The sequence below is a fragment of the Carcharodon carcharias genome, chromosome 10 (genome assembly GCF_017639515.1).
Source record: "Carcharodon carcharias isolate sCarCar2 chromosome 10, sCarCar2.pri, whole genome shotgun sequence".
In the NCBI taxonomy this organism is placed as follows: domain Eukaryota; kingdom Metazoa; phylum Chordata; class Chondrichthyes; order Lamniformes; family Lamnidae; genus Carcharodon; species Carcharodon carcharias.
This window is the reverse complement of record NC_054476.1, coordinates 28,047,185-28,065,672: the sequence shown is the minus strand read 5'-3', so window position 1 is coordinate 28,065,672 and position 18,488 is coordinate 28,047,185. Positions and strand designations below refer to the sequence as shown.

The 18,488-nt window shown below is 41.4% G+C and overlaps 1 protein-coding gene across 5 annotated transcripts in view; it reads right to left on the bottom strand.

The window, feature by feature from the left end:
• cstf3 (cleavage stimulation factor, 3' pre-RNA, subunit 3) overlaps positions 1–18,488 on the bottom strand; it is a 118,325-nt gene that overhangs the window by 29,825 nt on the left and 70,012 nt on the right. For all 5 annotated transcript variants that reach the window (XM_041198222.1, XM_041198219.1, XM_041198220.1 and 2 more), the window contains 8 exons: positions 15,055–15,087; positions 12,703–12,800; positions 12,493–12,559; positions 12,345–12,379; positions 12,109–12,235; positions 9,181–9,258; positions 8,897–9,059; positions 7,836–7,945 (listed from right to left, as the gene is read on the bottom strand). In XM_041198222.1, the coding sequence (XP_041054156.1) occupies positions 7,836–7,945; positions 8,897–9,059; positions 9,181–9,258; positions 12,109–12,235; positions 12,345–12,379; positions 12,493–12,559; positions 12,703–12,782 (660 nt within the window). In that variant the 5' untranslated portion in view covers positions 12,783–12,800; positions 15,055–15,087. The remainder of the gene's footprint in view (positions 1–7,835; positions 7,946–8,896; positions 9,060–9,180; positions 9,259–12,108; positions 12,236–12,344; positions 12,380–12,492; positions 12,560–12,702; positions 12,801–15,054; positions 15,088–18,488) is intronic.

Here is an 18,488-nt window from a genome sequence, read left to right as displayed (position 1 = left end):
AAAAAACTGGGGATGCTGGAAATCCAAAACGAAAACAGAATTACCTGGAAAAATTCAGCAGGTCTGGCAGCATCGGCAGAGAAGAAAAGAGTTGACGTTTCGAGTCTTCATGACCCTTCAATAGAACTAGGTGAATCCAAGGAAGGTGTGAAATATAAGCTGGTTTAAGGTGGAGGGGGGGTGGGAGAGAAGTGGAGGGGGTTGGTGTGGTTGTAGGGACAAGCAAGCAGTGATAGAAGCAGATCATCAAAAGATGTCACAGACAAAAGAACAAAAGAACAAAAGAACACATAGGTGTTGAAGTTGGTGATATTATCTAAACGAATGTGCTAATTAAGAATGGATGGTAGGGCACTCAAGGTATAGCTCTAGTGGGAGTGGGGAGCATAAAAAGATTTAAAAATATTTAAAAATAATGGAAATAGGTGGGAAAAGAAAAATCTATATAATTTATTGGGAAAAACAAAAGGAAGGGGGAAGAAACAGAAAGGGGGTGGGGATGAAGGGGGAATTCAAGACCTAAAGTTGTTAAATTCAATATTCAGTCTGGAAGGCTGTAAAATGCCTAGTCGGAAGATGAGGTGTTGTTCCTCCAGTTTGCGTTGGGCTTCACTGGAACAATGCAGCAAGCCAAGGACAGACATGTGGGCAAGAGAGCAGGGTGGAGTGTTAAAATGGCAAGCAACAGGGAGGTTTGGGTCATTCTTGCGGACAGACTGCAGGTGTTCTGCAAAGCGGTCGCCCAGTTTACGTTTGGTCTCTTCAATGTAGAGGAGACCGCATTGGGAGCAACGAATACAGTAGACTAAGTTGGGGGAAATGCAAGTGAAATGCTGCTTCACTTGAAAGGAGTGTTTGGGCCCTTGGACGGTGAGGAGAGAGGAAGTGAAGGGGCAGGTGTTACATCTTTTGCGTGGGCATGGGGTGGTGCCATTGGTGGGGGTTGAGGAGTAGGGGGTGATGGAGGAGTGGACCAGGGTGTCCCGGAGGGAACGATCCCTACGGAATGCCGACAAGGGGGGTGAAGGGAAGATGTGTTTGGTGGTGGCATCATGCTGGAGTTGGCGGAAATGGCGGAGGATGATCCTTTGAATGCAGAGGCTGGTGGGTGATAAGTGAGGACAAGGGGGACCCTATCATGTTTCTGGGAGGGAGGAGAAGGCGTGAGGGCGGATGCGCAGGAGATGGGCCGGACACGGTTGAGGGCCCTGTCAACGATCGTGGGTGGAAAACCTCAGTTAAGGAAGAAGGAGGACATGTCAGAGGAACTGTTTTTGAAGGTAGCATCATCGGAACAGATGCGACGGAGGCGAAGGAACTGAGAGAATGGGATGGAGTCTTTAGAGAAAGCGGGGTGTGAGGAGCTGTAGTCGAGGTAGCTGTGGGAGTTGGCAGGCTTGTAATATTATTGGTGGAGAGTCTATCACCAGAGATTGAGACAGAGAGGTCAAGGAAGGGAAGGGAAGTGTCAGAGATGGACCACGTGAAAATGATGGAGGGGTGGAGATTGGAAGCAAAATTAATAAATTTTTCCAAGTCCCGACGAGAGCATGAAGCAGCATCCTCCATCAACCCCTACTCCTCGCCCCCACCTATGGCACCACCCCATGCCCACGCAAAAGATGTAACACCTGCCCCTTCACTTCCTCTCTCCTCACCGTCCAAGGGCCCAAACACTCCTTTCAAGTGAAGCAGCATTTCACTTGCATTTCCCCCAACTTAGTCTACTGTATTCATTGCTCCCAATGCGGTCTCCTCTACATTGGAGAGACCAAACGTAAACTGGGCGACCGCTTTGCAGAACACCTGCAGTCTGTCCGCAAGAATGACCCAAACCTCCTTGTTGCTTGCCATTTTAACACTCCACCCTGCTCTCTTGCCCACACGTCTGTCCTTGGCTTGCTGCTTTGTTCCAGTGAAGCCCAACGCAAACTGGAGGAACAACACCTCATCTTCCGACTAGGCACTTTACAGCCTTCCGGACTAAATATTGAATTTAACAACTTTAGGTCTTGAGCTCCCTCCTCCATCCCTACCCCCTTTCTGTTTCTTCCCCCTTCCTTTTGTATTTCCCAATAAATTATATAGATTTTTCTTTTCCCACCTATTTCCATTATTTTTAAATATTTTTAAATCTTTTATGCTCCCCCACCCCCAATAGAGCTATACCTTGAGTGCCCTACCATCCATTCTTAATTAGCACATTCGTTTTAGATAATATCATCAACTTCAACACCTATGTGTTCTTTTGTTCTTTTGTCTGTGACATCTTTTGATGATCTGCTTCTATCACTGCTTGTTTGTCCCTACAACCACACCACCCCCCTCCACTTCTCTCCCACCCCCCTCCACCTTAAACCAGCTTATATTTCACACCTTCCTTGGATTCACCTAGTTCTGTGGAAGGGTCATGAGGACTCGAAGCGTCAACTCTTTTCTTCTCTGCCAATGCTGCCAGACCTGCTGAGTTTTTCCAGGTAATTCTGTTTTTATTCTGACTTGGAGCTATATCACCGTTCCTTCACTGTCACTGGGTCAAAAGCCTGGAACTCCCTCTCTAATAGCATTATGAGTGTACCTACATCATATGGAATGCAGCGGTTCAAGAAGATGGCCGACCACCTAAAGGGCAATTAGGTATAGGCAGTCTGGCCTTGCTGGTGAACGAACGAATAAGAAAAAAAATTGGGAAGGAATAGCCAGAAATAAACAATCACAATAGAGGATCAGGTATCAACAGAAAGACGCACTGGAAAGGAACATTTTCAGAGGCAGCCAATGGACCATAATATGAACATATGAATTAGGAGCAGTGGGCCACTTGGCCCTTCAAGCCTGCTCCACCATCCAATAACACCATGGCTGATTTGATTGTAACCCCAACTCCACATTCCCACCTACCTCCAATAGCCTTTCACTGCCTTGCTAATCAAGAGTCTATCTACACCTTAAAAATATTCAAAGACTCTGCTTCTACTGCTTTTGAGGAAGAGAGTTTCAAAGACTCATGACCCTCCAAGAAAAAAAGTTTCTCATCTCCGTCTTAAATGGGTGACCCCTTATTTTTAAACAGTGAAACCTTAGTTCTAAATTCTCCAACAAGAGAACATCCTCTCCACATCCACTTTGCCAAGACCCCTCAGGGTCTTCTATGGGAAGAATTTTTGGGCCGGTGAGCGGGGGCAGGGCACAAAATGACGCGCAGTGATGTCGGGCAATCATTCTGATATCACCGCACATCATTTAGATTGTCAAAGGCCTATTAAGGCCATTAAGAAAGTAATTAAAGTTGTTAAGAAAGCTGTCCGTCCAACCTTAAGGTTGGCGGGCAGGTGAAGAGCCGAGGCGGCCTTCGCATTTTTCATGAAATCTCATCCATGGGCGGGATGAGGTTTCATGAAGGGTTTATTAATTAAATTTAAAAAGTAGAAAAAATTAATGGGCATATCCCAGCTCATGTGACAGTTTCACATGAGGGTACATGTCCTTAAATTTTTTTTTACCTTTCTATAATGTTTCATAAGTGAAAGTAATCTCCCTGAGGCACCTCTGTGCCTCAGGGAGATTTCTGCACTCTTTCGTGCGCATGCGTGATAGACCACAGGTCCCGACTCAGCGAATCCCTCCCTGCCCGCACAGGGAGCACTCAGCGCTTCCGGGTGTGCATCACACTAAGGCCCACCCACGTAAAATGGCGGTGCAACCCCATTCAGGGGACGCCGATTGGGTTCACGCCCGGCTCCACCCGCCCCCGCACAACCCTCCAATGGGGGGAAGTTCTGCCCTATGTTTCAAACAAGTCACCTCTTACTCTTCTAAGTAGATACAAGCCTAGCCTGTCTAACCTTTCCTCACAAAGCAACCTTCCCATTCCAGGTATTAGTCTAGCAAACCTTCTCTGAACTGCTTCCAATGCATTTACATCCTTCCTTCGCCAGATGTGGCCTCACCAATGCCCTGTACAACCGAAGCATAACCTCCCTACTTTTGTATTCAATTCCCCTTGCAATAAATGATAACATTCTATTAGCTTTCCTAAATACTTGCTATACCTGCATACTAGCCTTTTGCAATTCATGCACTAGGACACCCAGATCCTTCTGTAACTCAGAGCTCTGCAATTTCTCACCATTTAGATAATATGCTTCTTTTTTATCTTTCTTGCGGAAATTAACAATTTCACATTTTCCCACATTATACTCCATTTGCCAGATCTTTGCCCATTCACTTACCCTATCTATATCTCTTCTTAGCCTCCTTATATCCTCTTCACAACTTACTTTCCTACCTATCTTTATGTCATTAGCAAGTTTAGCAACCATACCTTCGGTCCCTTCATTCAAGTCATTTATCTAAACTATAAAAAGTTGAGGCCCCAGCACTAATTGCTGTGGCACACCACTTGTTAAGGCTTGTCAACCAGAATAAACCCATTTATGCCTACTCTCCTTCCCATTAGATAGCCAATCTTCTAACCATGCCAATATGTTACCCTCTACACCATGAGCCTTTATTTTCCACAATAAACTTTGATGTGGCACCTTATCAAATGCTTTCTTGTAATCTAAGTAAAGTACATCCATCCATTCCCCTTTATCCACAGCGTAAGTTTATGTTACTTCTTCAAAGAACTCCAATAAATTGATTAGACATAATTTCACTTTCACAAAATCATGTTGACTCTGCTTGATTACCTTGAATTTTTCTAAGTGCCCTGCTATTACGTCTTCAATAATAGCTTCTAACATTTTCCCAATGACAGATGTTAAGCTAACTGGCCTGTAGTTTCCTGCTTCCTGTCTCCTTCTCTTTCTAAATAAAGGAGTTACATTAGCTATTTTCCAATCCAGTGGAACTTTTGCTGAATCTAGGGAATTTTGGAAAACTAAAACCAACTCATCAACTATCTCCTTAGCCACTTCTTTTAAGATCCTATAATAAAGTCCATCAGGACCCAAGGACTTGTCAGCCCATAACTCCAACAATTTGCTCAGTACTACTTCTCTGATGATTATAAGTTTCCTGAGTTCCTCCCTCCCTTCCATTTCCTGATTTACAGCTATTTCTGGGATGTTATTTGTATCCTCTATAGCGAAGACCAGTGCAAAATACCGGTTCAATTCATCTGCCACCTCCTTGTTTTCCATTATTAATTCCCCAGACTCCCTTTCTACAGGACCAATGCTCACTTTGTTAACTCTTTTCTTTTTTGAATATCTATAGAAATTCTTACTTTTTGTTTTATTTATTTCTATCTAGCTTTCTCTAAAACCTAATTTTTTCCTCCTTATTAATCTTTTAGTCATTCTTTGATTTTTAAAAAGTTATTCTGTCCAATCTTCTGACCTGCCACCCATCTTTGCACAATTATACGCTTTAAGTTTGATACTATCTTTAATTTTTTTTAGTTAATGATGGATGGTGGGTCTTCCCTTTGGAACTTTTCTTTCTCTTTAAAATGTATTTATCTGTGTATTCTGAAATAACTCCTTAAGTGTCTGCCACTGCATAGCTATTGACCTATCCCTCAACCTAATTTGCCAGTTCACTTTAGGTAGCTTTGCTTTCATGCCCTCTTAATTGCCCTTATTTAAGTTTAAAATTTCCTGTACCACGACTATGGTCAGTCAGCTCATCCACCCTGCAGTCCCCACTCTCATCCAAATACGCTGAGAGAACCTCAAACTTATTGGAGAATTACAAAGACCGAAGCTCCTGCACTCTGGTCTCCATACCTGTCACATTTGTAGTCACACTCTCCTGTCCCTGACCACTGACCAAATCAGAAGACCTAAGGGGAGTGACTGCTTCCTGGATCAATGCATCCAAGTAACTTTCCTCCTCCCTATGTGTCGCAGTGTCTGCAGCTTGACCTCAGTTCAATGACTGAACCGAAGCTCCTCGAGTCGCAAACACTTAATGCAGATGTGTTTGCCCTGGATAATGAAGGGGTAATTATTGCAAGGCAAGTGCTCAGGACAATTGCTAAACACAAACATTCATTCATTGTTGTTAAGATGATTCAGACATCACAAGTCATAACCCACTAGTGTTGATCAGAACAAACAGTCATCATCTTAATTTATCAAGCCATGAAACATGCTGTAATACGGTTTTTTAAAATTCATTTACGGGATGTGGACTTCGTTGGTTGGGCCAGCATTTATTGCCCATCTCTAGTTGCCCTTGAGAAGGTGGTGGTGAGCTGCCTTCTTGAACCACTGCAGTCCATATGGTGTAGGTATACCTACAGTGCTGAAAGGAAGGGAGTTCCAGGATTTTGACCCAGTGACAGTGAAGGAACGGCAATATATTTCCAAGTCAGGATGGTGAGTGACTTGGAGGGGAACTGCCAGGTGGTGGTGATCCGATCTATCTGCTGCCCTTGTCCTTCTAGATAGTAGTGGTCATGAGTTTGGAAGGTACTATCGAAGGAGCCTTGGTGAATTCCTGCATTGCATCTTGTAGATGGTACACACTGCTGCTACTGTGCGTCGGTGGTGGAGGGAGTGAATGTTTGTGGATGGGGTGCCAATCAAGCGGACTGCTTTGTACTGGATGGTGTCAGGCTTCTTGAGTGTTGTGGGCTCTACACTCACCCAGGCAAGTGGGGAGTATTCCATCATAGTCCTGACTTGTAGATGGTGAACAGGCTTTGGGGAGTCAGGAGGTGAGTTACTTGTTGCAGGATTCCTAGCTTCTGACCTGCTCTTGTAGCCATAGTATTTATATGGCTAGTCCAGTTCAGTTTCTGGTCAATGGTAACCCGCAGGATGTTGATAGTGGGGGATTCAGTGATGGTAATGACATTGAACATCAAGGGGCGATGGTTGGATTCTCTCTTGTTGGAGATGGTCATCTTCTCACACTCGTGTGGTGCGAATGTTACTTGCCATTTGTCAGCCCAAGCCTGGATATTGTCCAGGTCCTGCTGCATTTAGATATGGACTGCTTCAGTGTCTGAGGAGTCGTGATTGGTGTTGAACATTGTGCTAGCATCAGCAAACATCCCACTTCTGACCTTATGATGGAATGAAGGTCATTGGTGAAACAGCTGAAGATGGCTGGGCCGAGGACTCTATCCTGAGGAACTCCTGCAGTGATGTCCTGGAGCTCCCACAACCACAACCATCTTCCTTTGTGCTAGGTATGACTCCAATCAGCAGAGAGTTTTGCCCCTGATTCCCATTGACTCCAGTTTTTCCAGGGCTCCTTGATGCCACACTCAGTCAAATGCAGCCTTGATGACAAGGACAGTCACTCTCACCTCACCTCGGGAGTTCAGCTCTTTTGTCCATGCTTGAACCAAGGCTGTGATGAGGTCAGGAGCTGAGTGGCCCTGGCGGAATCCAAACTGAGTGTCAGTGAGCAGGTTATTGCTAAGCAAGTGCTGTTTGATAGCACTGTTGATGACGCCTTCCATCACTTTACTGGTGATCAAGAGTAGACTGATGGGACGATAATTGGTCAAGTTGGATTTGTCCTGCGTTTTGTGTAAATGGATGTGGCATGACAGGTTCTTTTAAATTTTCGATGCAGTTGATTATCGTGTTCCAGGCCATGGAATATTAAGCAATGGTCTCAGGAATTATTTTAGCCATTTATGTAAATCAATGTGCAATTTTTTCTGCAGTGCTCTCCATTAAAATAGGAATAATAATTCTCTTGTAATTGGCATTTTAGGGTATCCAATGGCACAATGGCCTTGCCATCGACACTCACATCCCATGAATGAATAAAAGAAAATACAAAGTTTGCCACATTTTCTTAGTTATGATTTGGTTGAACTGAAGAAGATGAACTGATCATTTGCCAGAATTAGCTATGTAGCTTACCCCCTTTTCCGCTAGTAACTTGCTCGATTGCTCCAGGTACTGGGCAGCTTCATACCAGATGTCAGGATGATGCCCTAAAACTAGCAGACATTGTTCGTAGGCAAACATAACTGCAACAAAGACATATATAATTCTTAAGAATCTATATAAATATCGTGTCAGCTCTACAGCAGATCTTTTCTACCATGCAAACATCAATAATGACATTCTATGCACAGAAAGCTATTCTTAAGCAGAGTTTTTATTGATTTCTACCCTCTTTCCCAAGTTAAAAAGATTTTGACATGTCCTTCTAAGATATCCCAAATGCTTTACAGACAATGCAATACTTCAGAGGTGCAACACTTGGAGGAGATGTATTGGTAACGTCAATGGACTAGTAAGCCAGAGGCTCAGACTAACGCTTTGGGGACATGGGTTCAAATCCCACCACGTAGCTGGTGGAATTTAAATTCAATTAATAAAATCTGGAATTAAAAAGTTACACCACTGTCGATTGAACTCATCTGGTTTACTAATGCTCTTTAGGGAAGGAAATCGGCCATCCCATCCTTACCTGGTCTGGCCTACATGTGACTCTAGACCCACAGCAATATAGTTGACTCTACAATGGCCTGGCAAATCAGTCAATTCAAAGGCAATTAGGGACGGGCAACAAATGCTGGCCTTGCCAGTAATGCCCACATCCCATGAAAGAATAAAAAAAACAGCTTGTATTTATGTAGCGCCTTTAAACTAATAAAACATCCCAAGGCACTTCACAGGAACATTATCAATCAAAATTTGATGCTCAGCAGAGCAGAGCAGGTTCAATGAGCCAAGTTGCCTATTCCTGCTCCTATTTCTTATGACCTGAGCCACATAAGGAGAAATGAGGACAGGTGAGTAAAATTTTAGTCAAAGTAGTAGGTGTTAAGGAGCATCTTAAAGAAGGAAAGGGAGGTAAAGAGACGCAGAGGTTTCGGGAGGGAATACCAGGGCTCAGTGCAATGATCATTATGTAAACAGACATGGCAACCAATCTTCTGCAATACAGCACTGGCCCTGTTAAATAGTCCCACCTCGCTTGGTGATTAGTGTTTGGTCTTCTGTGCGAAGTGGGTTACTTTTTTCCCATTGGATATATTTCTTCCACATGTCGACCTGTTGTGCTTCCTGTGGGCTGTTCTGTGGTGGGACTGATGGTGCATTGCGATCCAGACCTTTCATGACAGTCTCGTATTCCTGTAACAAAGGCACAAAAGTATGAATCCATTTCTTGAGTTAAAAAAAAAAATCAGACTTTTAAAATCTTTCTAATTTGCATCAACTTAGACACAAGCATCATGGAGGAAAATAGGAATACCTTTGCCACTCGTCGAGCATTCATGTAATCTCTGCTACGATCTTCAATCATTTTCTTAGCAAGGTGAATATTGATGCTCTGTGGAGGAACAGATCACAACCCTGCAACTAACTGTTTTCTTTCATCATTATATATTTCTGTATCTAAAATCACACTTCAGGAACACACAGAACATTTAGTCAGTAAATCTACAAGCTAAATGATTAGTTCTGCAAAAGCTGCTCGTTTCATAAGAGACCATTAATATAGAGTATGCAAAGTTCTTTAATGCAATGACTCCTTAAGACAATCATTACTAATAAAATGTGCTCACTAGGGGAGGCGGTGGCATTATCACTGGACTAGTATTCCAGAGACCCAGGGTAATTCTCTGGGGACCCGGGTTTGAATCCCACCATGGCAGATGGTGAAATATGAATCCAATAAAAATCTGGAATTAAAAATCTAATGGTGACCATGAAACCATTGTTGATTGTCGCAAAAACCCATTTGGTTCACTAATGTCCTTTAGGGAAGGAAGTCTGCCATTCTTACCTGGTCTGGCCTACACATGATTCCAGACCCACAGCAATGTGGCTGACTCTTAAAATGCCTTCTGAACAAGTGCAATTAGGCATAGGCAATCAAATGCTGGCCTAGCCAGCGATGCCCACATCCCATGGGGGCAAATAAAAAAAACATACTGTTCTCATTTTGAAATGCCATGCATTCTTAATATCAGTTACACTCAATATCTTTTCCATCCCATGACAGGAGCAAAACATTTCACAAGTCACATCAGCAACTTGTTTCTTCTGAAAATCTGTGCAATGTCAGCATTTGGCACTGGTGGCTTGAAGCAGTTGTCAGATGGATACACATAGCCCAACGTTCACTTTATCAGGCTGGTCTGGCACATTATGGAGAAACAGACCTCATAATCAGACACTGCAATCATGGTTTCTAATGAGAACAGCAGCTTTTGGGTAACTGAACAAAGTACTCTAACAACGCGATAACTGGTTGTACTGTTATTCTAACAGCAAAACCATAGTGGATTTTGGAAAATGTGTGCAAAATGTAGATGCTAAAGTTACTCCCTCCATCAATTTTAACAAGTGAGTTTACATGTCCAATGTTTGCTGTTTTAAAGTTGTTGATCCATTCAAAATGAACAGATTGGCAAAAAAGAGATTTTATCCAAATGTCACTCTTTCTTTAATAATATCACACAGAATAACTTAAACTTCAATGACTTATTTTTGTAATGCTGAAAAGGAAACATACAAAAAATGCATTTGTTGGCATAAGCATAGAGTTGATTCCTTGAACAATTTTGACACCCTACAGTGTTAGGTGCCTCTTAGCTCTGTCATTACAGCAAAATTTCTATCTGAAACCCAAATGTATCCACTGACTACTGATGAGTTCCAACAGTTCTCAAGTGGATGGCTAAACTGGAGAAGTTGAGCTTGTTTTCCTTAGAACAGAGAGAGCTAAGAGCAGATTTGATGAAGGTGTTTAAAATCATGGGCAGAATTTTCCGGTTGGGGAGCAGGGACGTCACTCCGCGTCATTTAGATTTTCAGTTCGGGAGGCACGTAGCCGAGTCGGCTGTGCACCCACCGAACTGTCAAAGGCCTATTAAGGCCTGTTTAAAACTAATTAAATCAATTAGATGAGCTACCTTAAGGATGGCGGGCAGGTGAAGAGCTGAGGCGGCCTTCACGTTTTTCACGGAACCTCATCCACAGGCAGAATGAGGTTTCATGAAGTGTTTATAAATTAAATCCATTTTTTAATTAATGATACTTGACATGTCCCAGTTCATGTCACATTGTCACATGAGGGGACGTCTTAAAATATTTTCAATTCATTATTTAAATGTTTCAACCGTAAGCAAATCTCCGTGAGGCACCTCTGTGCCTCAGGGAGGTTTCTGCATGCGCGAAAGAGCGCAGGCCTGGACTCAGGAAATCCCGCCCCCACCACCCGCACAGGGAGCACTCAGTGCTTCTGAGCGAGCATCACACTGGGTGGGCCTTAATTGGCCCGCCCACATAAAATGGATGCGTGCACCTGATCGAGGGCACTGATTGGGTTCGCGCTCGCTCCCGCCCGCCCCTGCACAACCCCCACAATGGGGGGAAAATTCAGCCCCATGAAGGGTATAGATAGAATAAATAAAGAGAAATGGATTCCAGTGGCTGCAGGGTTGAGAACCAGAGGGCATAGGTTTAAGGGGTTGTTGAGAGAACGACAGAGGATATGAGTAATAACTTTTTCACACAATGAATGGTTAGAATTTGGAATACACAGCCTGATAAGATGTGGGATGAAGCTTCAATCATAGCTTTCAAAAGGAAGTTGATATATACTTGTAGAGATATGAGGGAAGAGCAATTGAGTGGGACTAACTGTATTACTCTTCAAAAGAGCTGGCATAGGCTTGATCGGCTGAATGGCCTCCTTCTTGGCTGTACTATTTTATGATTCCTTAAAAACCCCTTTTCAGCTTAGGAAGAGGACGTAATTACCTTGCAGAACTTAGCCCTGCCTCTTATCCGCACCACTGAGCTCATCTCATGTTGACTGAATGGAGCACCGTTAACACAGTTTATGGAAAAGTCTCCAGAGTGTGCTTACCTGCCTTTTTAGATATTGCTGCAGAGTGTGAAACAGGAGTTGGAAGTGGAGAGACAAAGTACAAAAAAAAATTCTACCAAGTTTTGAGCCAGATCAGAATATAAATTGCGCTAGAGAAAATGCTATACTCTCAAAATAGTACAAAATTATGTTTATCCGATATCAAAACCACTATTAATAATCAGATTTGTCCAAGAAAAAAAACAATAATTTTAACCATTTTTTTCTGCACTATAATTGAAAACTTCAGTCAGCTGAAGTCTGCTTTAACTGTAGAGTAATATTTGGGGCTAAAGTTTTTACCTCTTCATACTTATTATAATCTCGCCATAACTGCTCAATATTTATCATAGGATTGACACAGCCTCGCTGATACACCCGACGAACTGCTGTTATCCTTTGGTTCTCTGCATAGGATCCCACAGCTTCCCTATCAAAGGGACAAGTCATTTGTAAGTATGGCAGAATTAGCACACATTTTAGATTTTTGACAAAAATAGTAAAATATCCAAATGAGTGAAAAAAAATATAATACTTACACTCCTTTCAAAAAGTTAATGTAATCAACCCAAATCTGTAAAAGATTTACAATTATTAAAATTAATGCAATTCTTGTTTCACATTGCAATATTTTTTTTAATGAAAATAGCGTTTTACAAAGTTTCAAGAACAAATGAAAAGAATTACTTGATAAGACATAATCTCCATCCCGATTTTATCTAAAGCAAAATCGTATGCTTGGGCCATCTTCTCTCTGGAATGCAAGTAACGAAAACATTACAAGATGAAACAGAATACTTCATCCTTTGATATTTTTAATACTTTTAGAATAAAGTAAGCTGAGATGAAAGAAAGTTACAGCATTTTATTAATGGTTTTGAACTATTCATTCCTTACTTGTAACTAGGAAGTTTGCCTTTAGTTTCCCGCACATAGGCCAAGTAACATTTCCATAGATCAATATGCAAAACCTTCATAAGACATCGTTGAAACAACTGGAAACAAATGAAAGCAGAATATGTCATCGTTGAATAATAAACTTTTTAAAATCATTTATTTCTTCCCACTTTTTGGGTCCCCCTGCATCATTCGTTATTCCAGACCAAGAGGAACTGTTGCTAGGTCTTCTTCAACCTGGTTCAAAGCAGTTGCAGAGTAAATGTGGCATGGTACATTTGAGGCTAGGAACCTGACGTCCACTAGAGAATGGACTGGAAAATAAGGAACAGAGGTCACTGCACTTGATTCATTGAAGTACATAGAATTATAAAGCACAGAAACAGGCCATTCAGCCCAAACAGCCCATGTTGGTGTTTATTATATAAACAAAAAATGCTGGAAAACTCAGCGGGTCTGGCAGCATCTGTGGAGAGAGAAACAGAGTTAACAGAGCTACTCTGAAAAAGTCATACGGAATCGAAACTTTAGCACTGTTTCTCTCTCCACAGATGCAGCCAGACTTGCTGAGTTTTCCAGCATTTTTTGTTTTTATTTCAGATTTCCAGCATCTGCAGTATTTTGCTTTTATCTTGGTGTTTATTATGCTCCACGAGTACCTCCCATTCTTCCTTACCTAATCTATCAGCAATTCTATTCCCATCTCCCACTCATGCTTACTAGCTTCCCCTTAAATGCATCTACACTATTCATTTCAACCATTCCCTGTGACAGCAAGTTCCATACTCTCACCACTCTCTGGGTAAAGAAGTTTCTTCTGAATTACCTATTGGATTTCTTGGTGACTATCTTATATTGACAGCCTCTAGTTTTAGTCTTCCCCACAACGGCAAACATTCTCTTTATCTGCTGCATCAAAGCCTCTCAAATTTAAAGACCTCTATTAGATCACCCCTCAGCCTTCTCTTTGAAAAATGAAACCTGATTCATGAGTGCTTCTAAAATGCAAAGTCTATCATTAAAGTCCTCACTGAATCAACAGTATTTATTTTAACATGCTACATTTAACTTTCCCTCTCTCTAGGATAGTGCCTTGCCTCTAGCCTGACACTTCCATCATATTGGTTGGTTGGAGATCAGGTGCTACGAATGAGAAATCTTTCATGAATTAACTTGCAATCAACTCCTTCCCATGACAATCAGTTCACGTGTTAGTCTGCCAAACCATCTTACAACAACAGGTTCTCTTTTGAAAATAAAATTGAACCCAAAACAGTTCCTCTTTGTCAAAGCAAAATAATCTGCGGAAAGTCATTCATCCGTCAAGACGCATAAACATTGATATGCAAATGTCACCATATATTACAAGAGCCCACGGTTCCAAATGTTTAGAGCTCGTATTGCATGTACACAAACATTCATCTTGCATTGCTACGGACACTCCGCATTGTTGACAAGTTGCCAGGTTGGCCTCATGTATTTTGGAATAGCACAAGGCTATTAACTAACTGTGCTTGTAAAAACTAACCTGTAATAAAATTATTGAGCTTGGTTCACCCACCATTTAAAAAGAAATATTCTAACAAAAAAGTTCCAAGGCACGGGTGCTGTTCAGCATGAGCAACCAACCTGTAATTTGCCTTACTGTCCCACGTCCTGTTTGTGGGCTTCCTGGGATGCTATTTGTTCTGGATTCCTCTGGGCAGCGAATGGGAGACTGTTTAGACTCTTCTTGCCGCTGCCCAAGTGCATATTTGGTGCCTGTGGATGTGTACTATGCTACTGTGCATGCACAGCCCAGGGCCCACACAGAGTCCAGGGTCCCAGCAGGCTCAGGGGGCTCTGGCAAGCCTTGAAGGGGGTTGTGAGGGGGTGGGGATTTGATGCGGGTTAGAGGTGGGGGGGTGGGGGGGGGGTGGTTTGGGAAGAGGGGCTTCTGAGTATGTCTGGGGGGGGGGGAGGCAAGTTGGACAGAGGTGTGTGTTAGTGTTTGGGGAACAGTGTGGAGCTTTGAAGGAGCAGTGTGCACAGTATCAATGGGGTCGAGAGGCAGACTGTATGCAAAGTATCTATATGTGGAACATTGCGAGGGCATAGTTTTGTTTTTGGGCATGTCTTTTGGACCTCCTTGACCCTGGAGAAGCTGTGCACTTTGTTTCCCTGACCCCCCACCCCAGTCAAAGTGTCCCTTATTTTTTTCACACAGAGTTGGTCACCCTGGTGCTGCTCATCAAGGCTTGTGAAAACTTTTAAAGTTGTCAAGCTAGTAAGTTGTAGCTCACTGACAGACTAACAATAACAAGGTTCTCCCATATCTGGCGAGTGCTTAGATTAAAAATGAAACAGGTTTACCTTTTCAACTTTGTCGTAGTTTTTTGCTTTTATCTGTATCAATAAAATAGAGATTCAATCATTACATCTTATACAAGTACAGAGAAACCCTGTCATTAGAACCCTGTTATAGTTACGGGTACTTCATTCATGCAAACTTTTCACTGTTGAATTCTGACATAGAAGAAAACATCATAAAAGATATATACAGTCAACAATAAACATCTGTGTGACATATTCAGATTACCTTTAGTTGACAATGATCATGAGCCATTTATTGTCATTAGTCATAAAACTGGAAAGATTACTGATTTGTTCATTCCCCAAAATATTTTAATAACTTATAAAAATTAGAGAGAGAGAAAGAAAAAGGGGGACAAAAAATGAGAAAGTAAAGAATGAATGACCTGCAATAAGTTCAAATTTAAATCACTGAACTTGTTTAACGGCTCAATTGCACTTTGAAGTACAACAATTATTTACATTTATAGACATGAATGCTTAAAAACAATTTTCGTGTCAATACTGTATTACATTAATTCATTTTATGTTCTAGTAATTATCATGAAGTTCACACCAGATGACAAGTACACTTTCCAACCCCATTCAAACACTACAGCGGTCACTACTGAGATCAGTATAATACTATTGGATGACAAGCTGGCCTTAAAGGTGGGATTTGATTCCAAGAGGGTACAAAACAATATTGGGAACTTTAGCTACAAATCACAGATTGGAACATGACTACGTAGGATCTGGAGCTGATATTTACCTTGCTCTAGTTCATAAAAGATAAAATTAAATGTCATATTTTTTGCTGAAATGTTAAATATGCAGCTGCATTGAGTTAGAGTTCTGCAAATAAACACAGCAATAAGAAAGCAATTCTTGTCTGCACCAAGAAAACACACCCTGACCTGCCAGTTTTGTTGCTCACTGCACAAATTGTAGGCTTGATCTCTTCCAATGTGAAGTGAGAACAAATAACTCCTGTTGGCTCCTTCCACATCATCCAAACTTAAAAAACAGAATATAATGAATATTTCCAACATCTTTTGAAGGCTCCTTATTTTTAAAATAAAAGTTACAACTGATTGACCTATTTAACTTCTCTATTTTGGAAGAGACGAGAAGCAGAGTACAAATAAAATGGTTTCATAATCATGGATTAAAAAAAACTGCCCTGCAGCCATCAAGGATATGGAATTTCAACAAGGGACAGGGTTCCCATCTGATGATTAGTCTTTTTGATCAAAAGGTTTTTGTACAAACTTAAACATATTCCTGGAACAATGCACAGCCCACAGCTCTCAGATAGGATTCATCATATCCAATGATTGGGCTGACATAGAGTGGCAGTTGGAAACTCAAGATTCAAACTGTCTTTTGCAAAGTGCAGAGAAACCACTGTGGTATGTGGAGTACTTGCCAAGACAAGACAAATGGACTTGGGTGATAGTCTTGCACTACTTTGGCATGTGAGGGAAAAGGTTTAATGCTACTTCTAGAAATGTATTAGAATTCACCTGACAAATCATCAACTCTTCTAATCTAAACCAAGTATTTTGCAGACAACTGGCTTACAAACATTCAAAATAGGAGAAGTAGGCTATTTGGTCCCTCAAGTCTGCTCCGCCACTCAATAAATCAAGGCTGATCTGTTTGTGTTTCGAGTTCCACATTCCCATCTACTCCTGAGTCCCTTGCCTAACAAGAACCTATCTACCTCGTCCTCAAAAATATTAGTGACCCCGCCTCTGCTTCCTTCTGAGGCAGAGTTTCAAAGTCACATGACCCTCAGAGAAAAAATAGCCTTCTTGATTACATGATGTAGCTGCACAGTAACTTTTTGACTCATGCACAAGAACACCTAGATTCCTCTGCACCTCGGAATTCAGCAGTTGTTCTCCGTTTAAGTAATACTCTGCCTTTTAATTCTTCCTGCCAAAGTGAACATCTTCATATTTTTCCACATTATACTCCATCTGCCAGATTTTTGCACGCTTTCTCAACTTATCTATATCTGTCTGCAAACTCCTTAAGCCCCTTTCACAATATACTTTCCTACCTATTTTTGTGTGGTCTGCAAATTTAGCTACCATGTCTTTGCTCCCCTCATCTAAGTCATTGATATAAATTGTAAAAAGTTGAGGCCCCCGCACAGACCCCTGCGGAACTCCACTCATCACATCCTGCCAACCATTTTTGCATACTCTCAGTTTTCTGCTAGCCAGCCAATCTTCTATCTAAACTGATATGTCACCCACTATACCATGAGCTTTTATTTTCCGCAATAATCTTTGATGTGGCACCTTATCAAAAGCTTAGTTATTTCATGTGCAAATCTATTATGTAAATATTGTTTATGTACTAGTTGATCTGCAATTGCATTGACATGAAGAGGGAATGGGAAGTGTTGCTTTCAGGTATGATGAGGTTAGAGGGCAGGACATAATTAAACTTGGGCATTCAGATGTAATTCAGTTATCATTTTAAAGTAATATATTTGGTCCATACTTTCATATAGTACCTTAATTTTATATTATTTGTAATTAAAAAGTTAAATTCAGAGGTAAGTGGAGGCAGAGAGTTGGTTGGGGCATAGAAGTTTCTCCACATTATAGACTGAGATGCTGGTAGATGTAAAACTTAGATGTTACAGTGTCACCACTGGCAAGAGGATGTAATTACACCGTGACTAGCTTACATAGGTAGTTTCCATTATAAATATAGACATAGAGGAGTTTATAATAGAACTGCAGGTAGCCATTAAGTCTAAAACAAAATATATATAAAAAGTTAAGTTTTAAGATGTGCCTGTCACACATCGGGTAGCACATTGTCACACATACATGTTCTGTCATACTTTAAAAAGCACAAATGATGAGAGAAAGCCAATAGTTTGCCTACCAACAGAAAATGCTTTCCAACTGGCTAAAGCAGTCAACCAAAAAAAAAAACATCAGAACAATCACTAAGTGATCCAAGAATCTGCTCATGAACAATTAGCTTCTAGTTTACCCAAGATGTACAGGAGTTGCCTTAAAGGTTAAAGTTACATGCAGCTACAGCTACTCTTTAACAGCAGAATATGATGTACATTAAATACCCCCTTGTAAGTCTGCTTATTATAAGCAACTCCATGAATATATTCCAATAGATATTAAAAAGGCAACTAATGCCTCTGCACCTGCATTTAATCTGCGGATTGTTAGCTACAATGAATCCTTATTATTTTAGAATTGTAATAATTTTAGACAGAGAGATATATACCAATGCACAGTATCCAAACTTCCTAGGGTTTACATGTTGGCTGTAAAATCTTTCAGCTATCTTAGCCCTTCTCCCTACTTAAACCCTTTCACTTTGCTGCTCCTGTCCCTTTTAAAAGCATCTCAAAGTTTCCCTTGATCCACATTTTTCTGAACTCTATCACTTCCAACAGCACAGAGCAT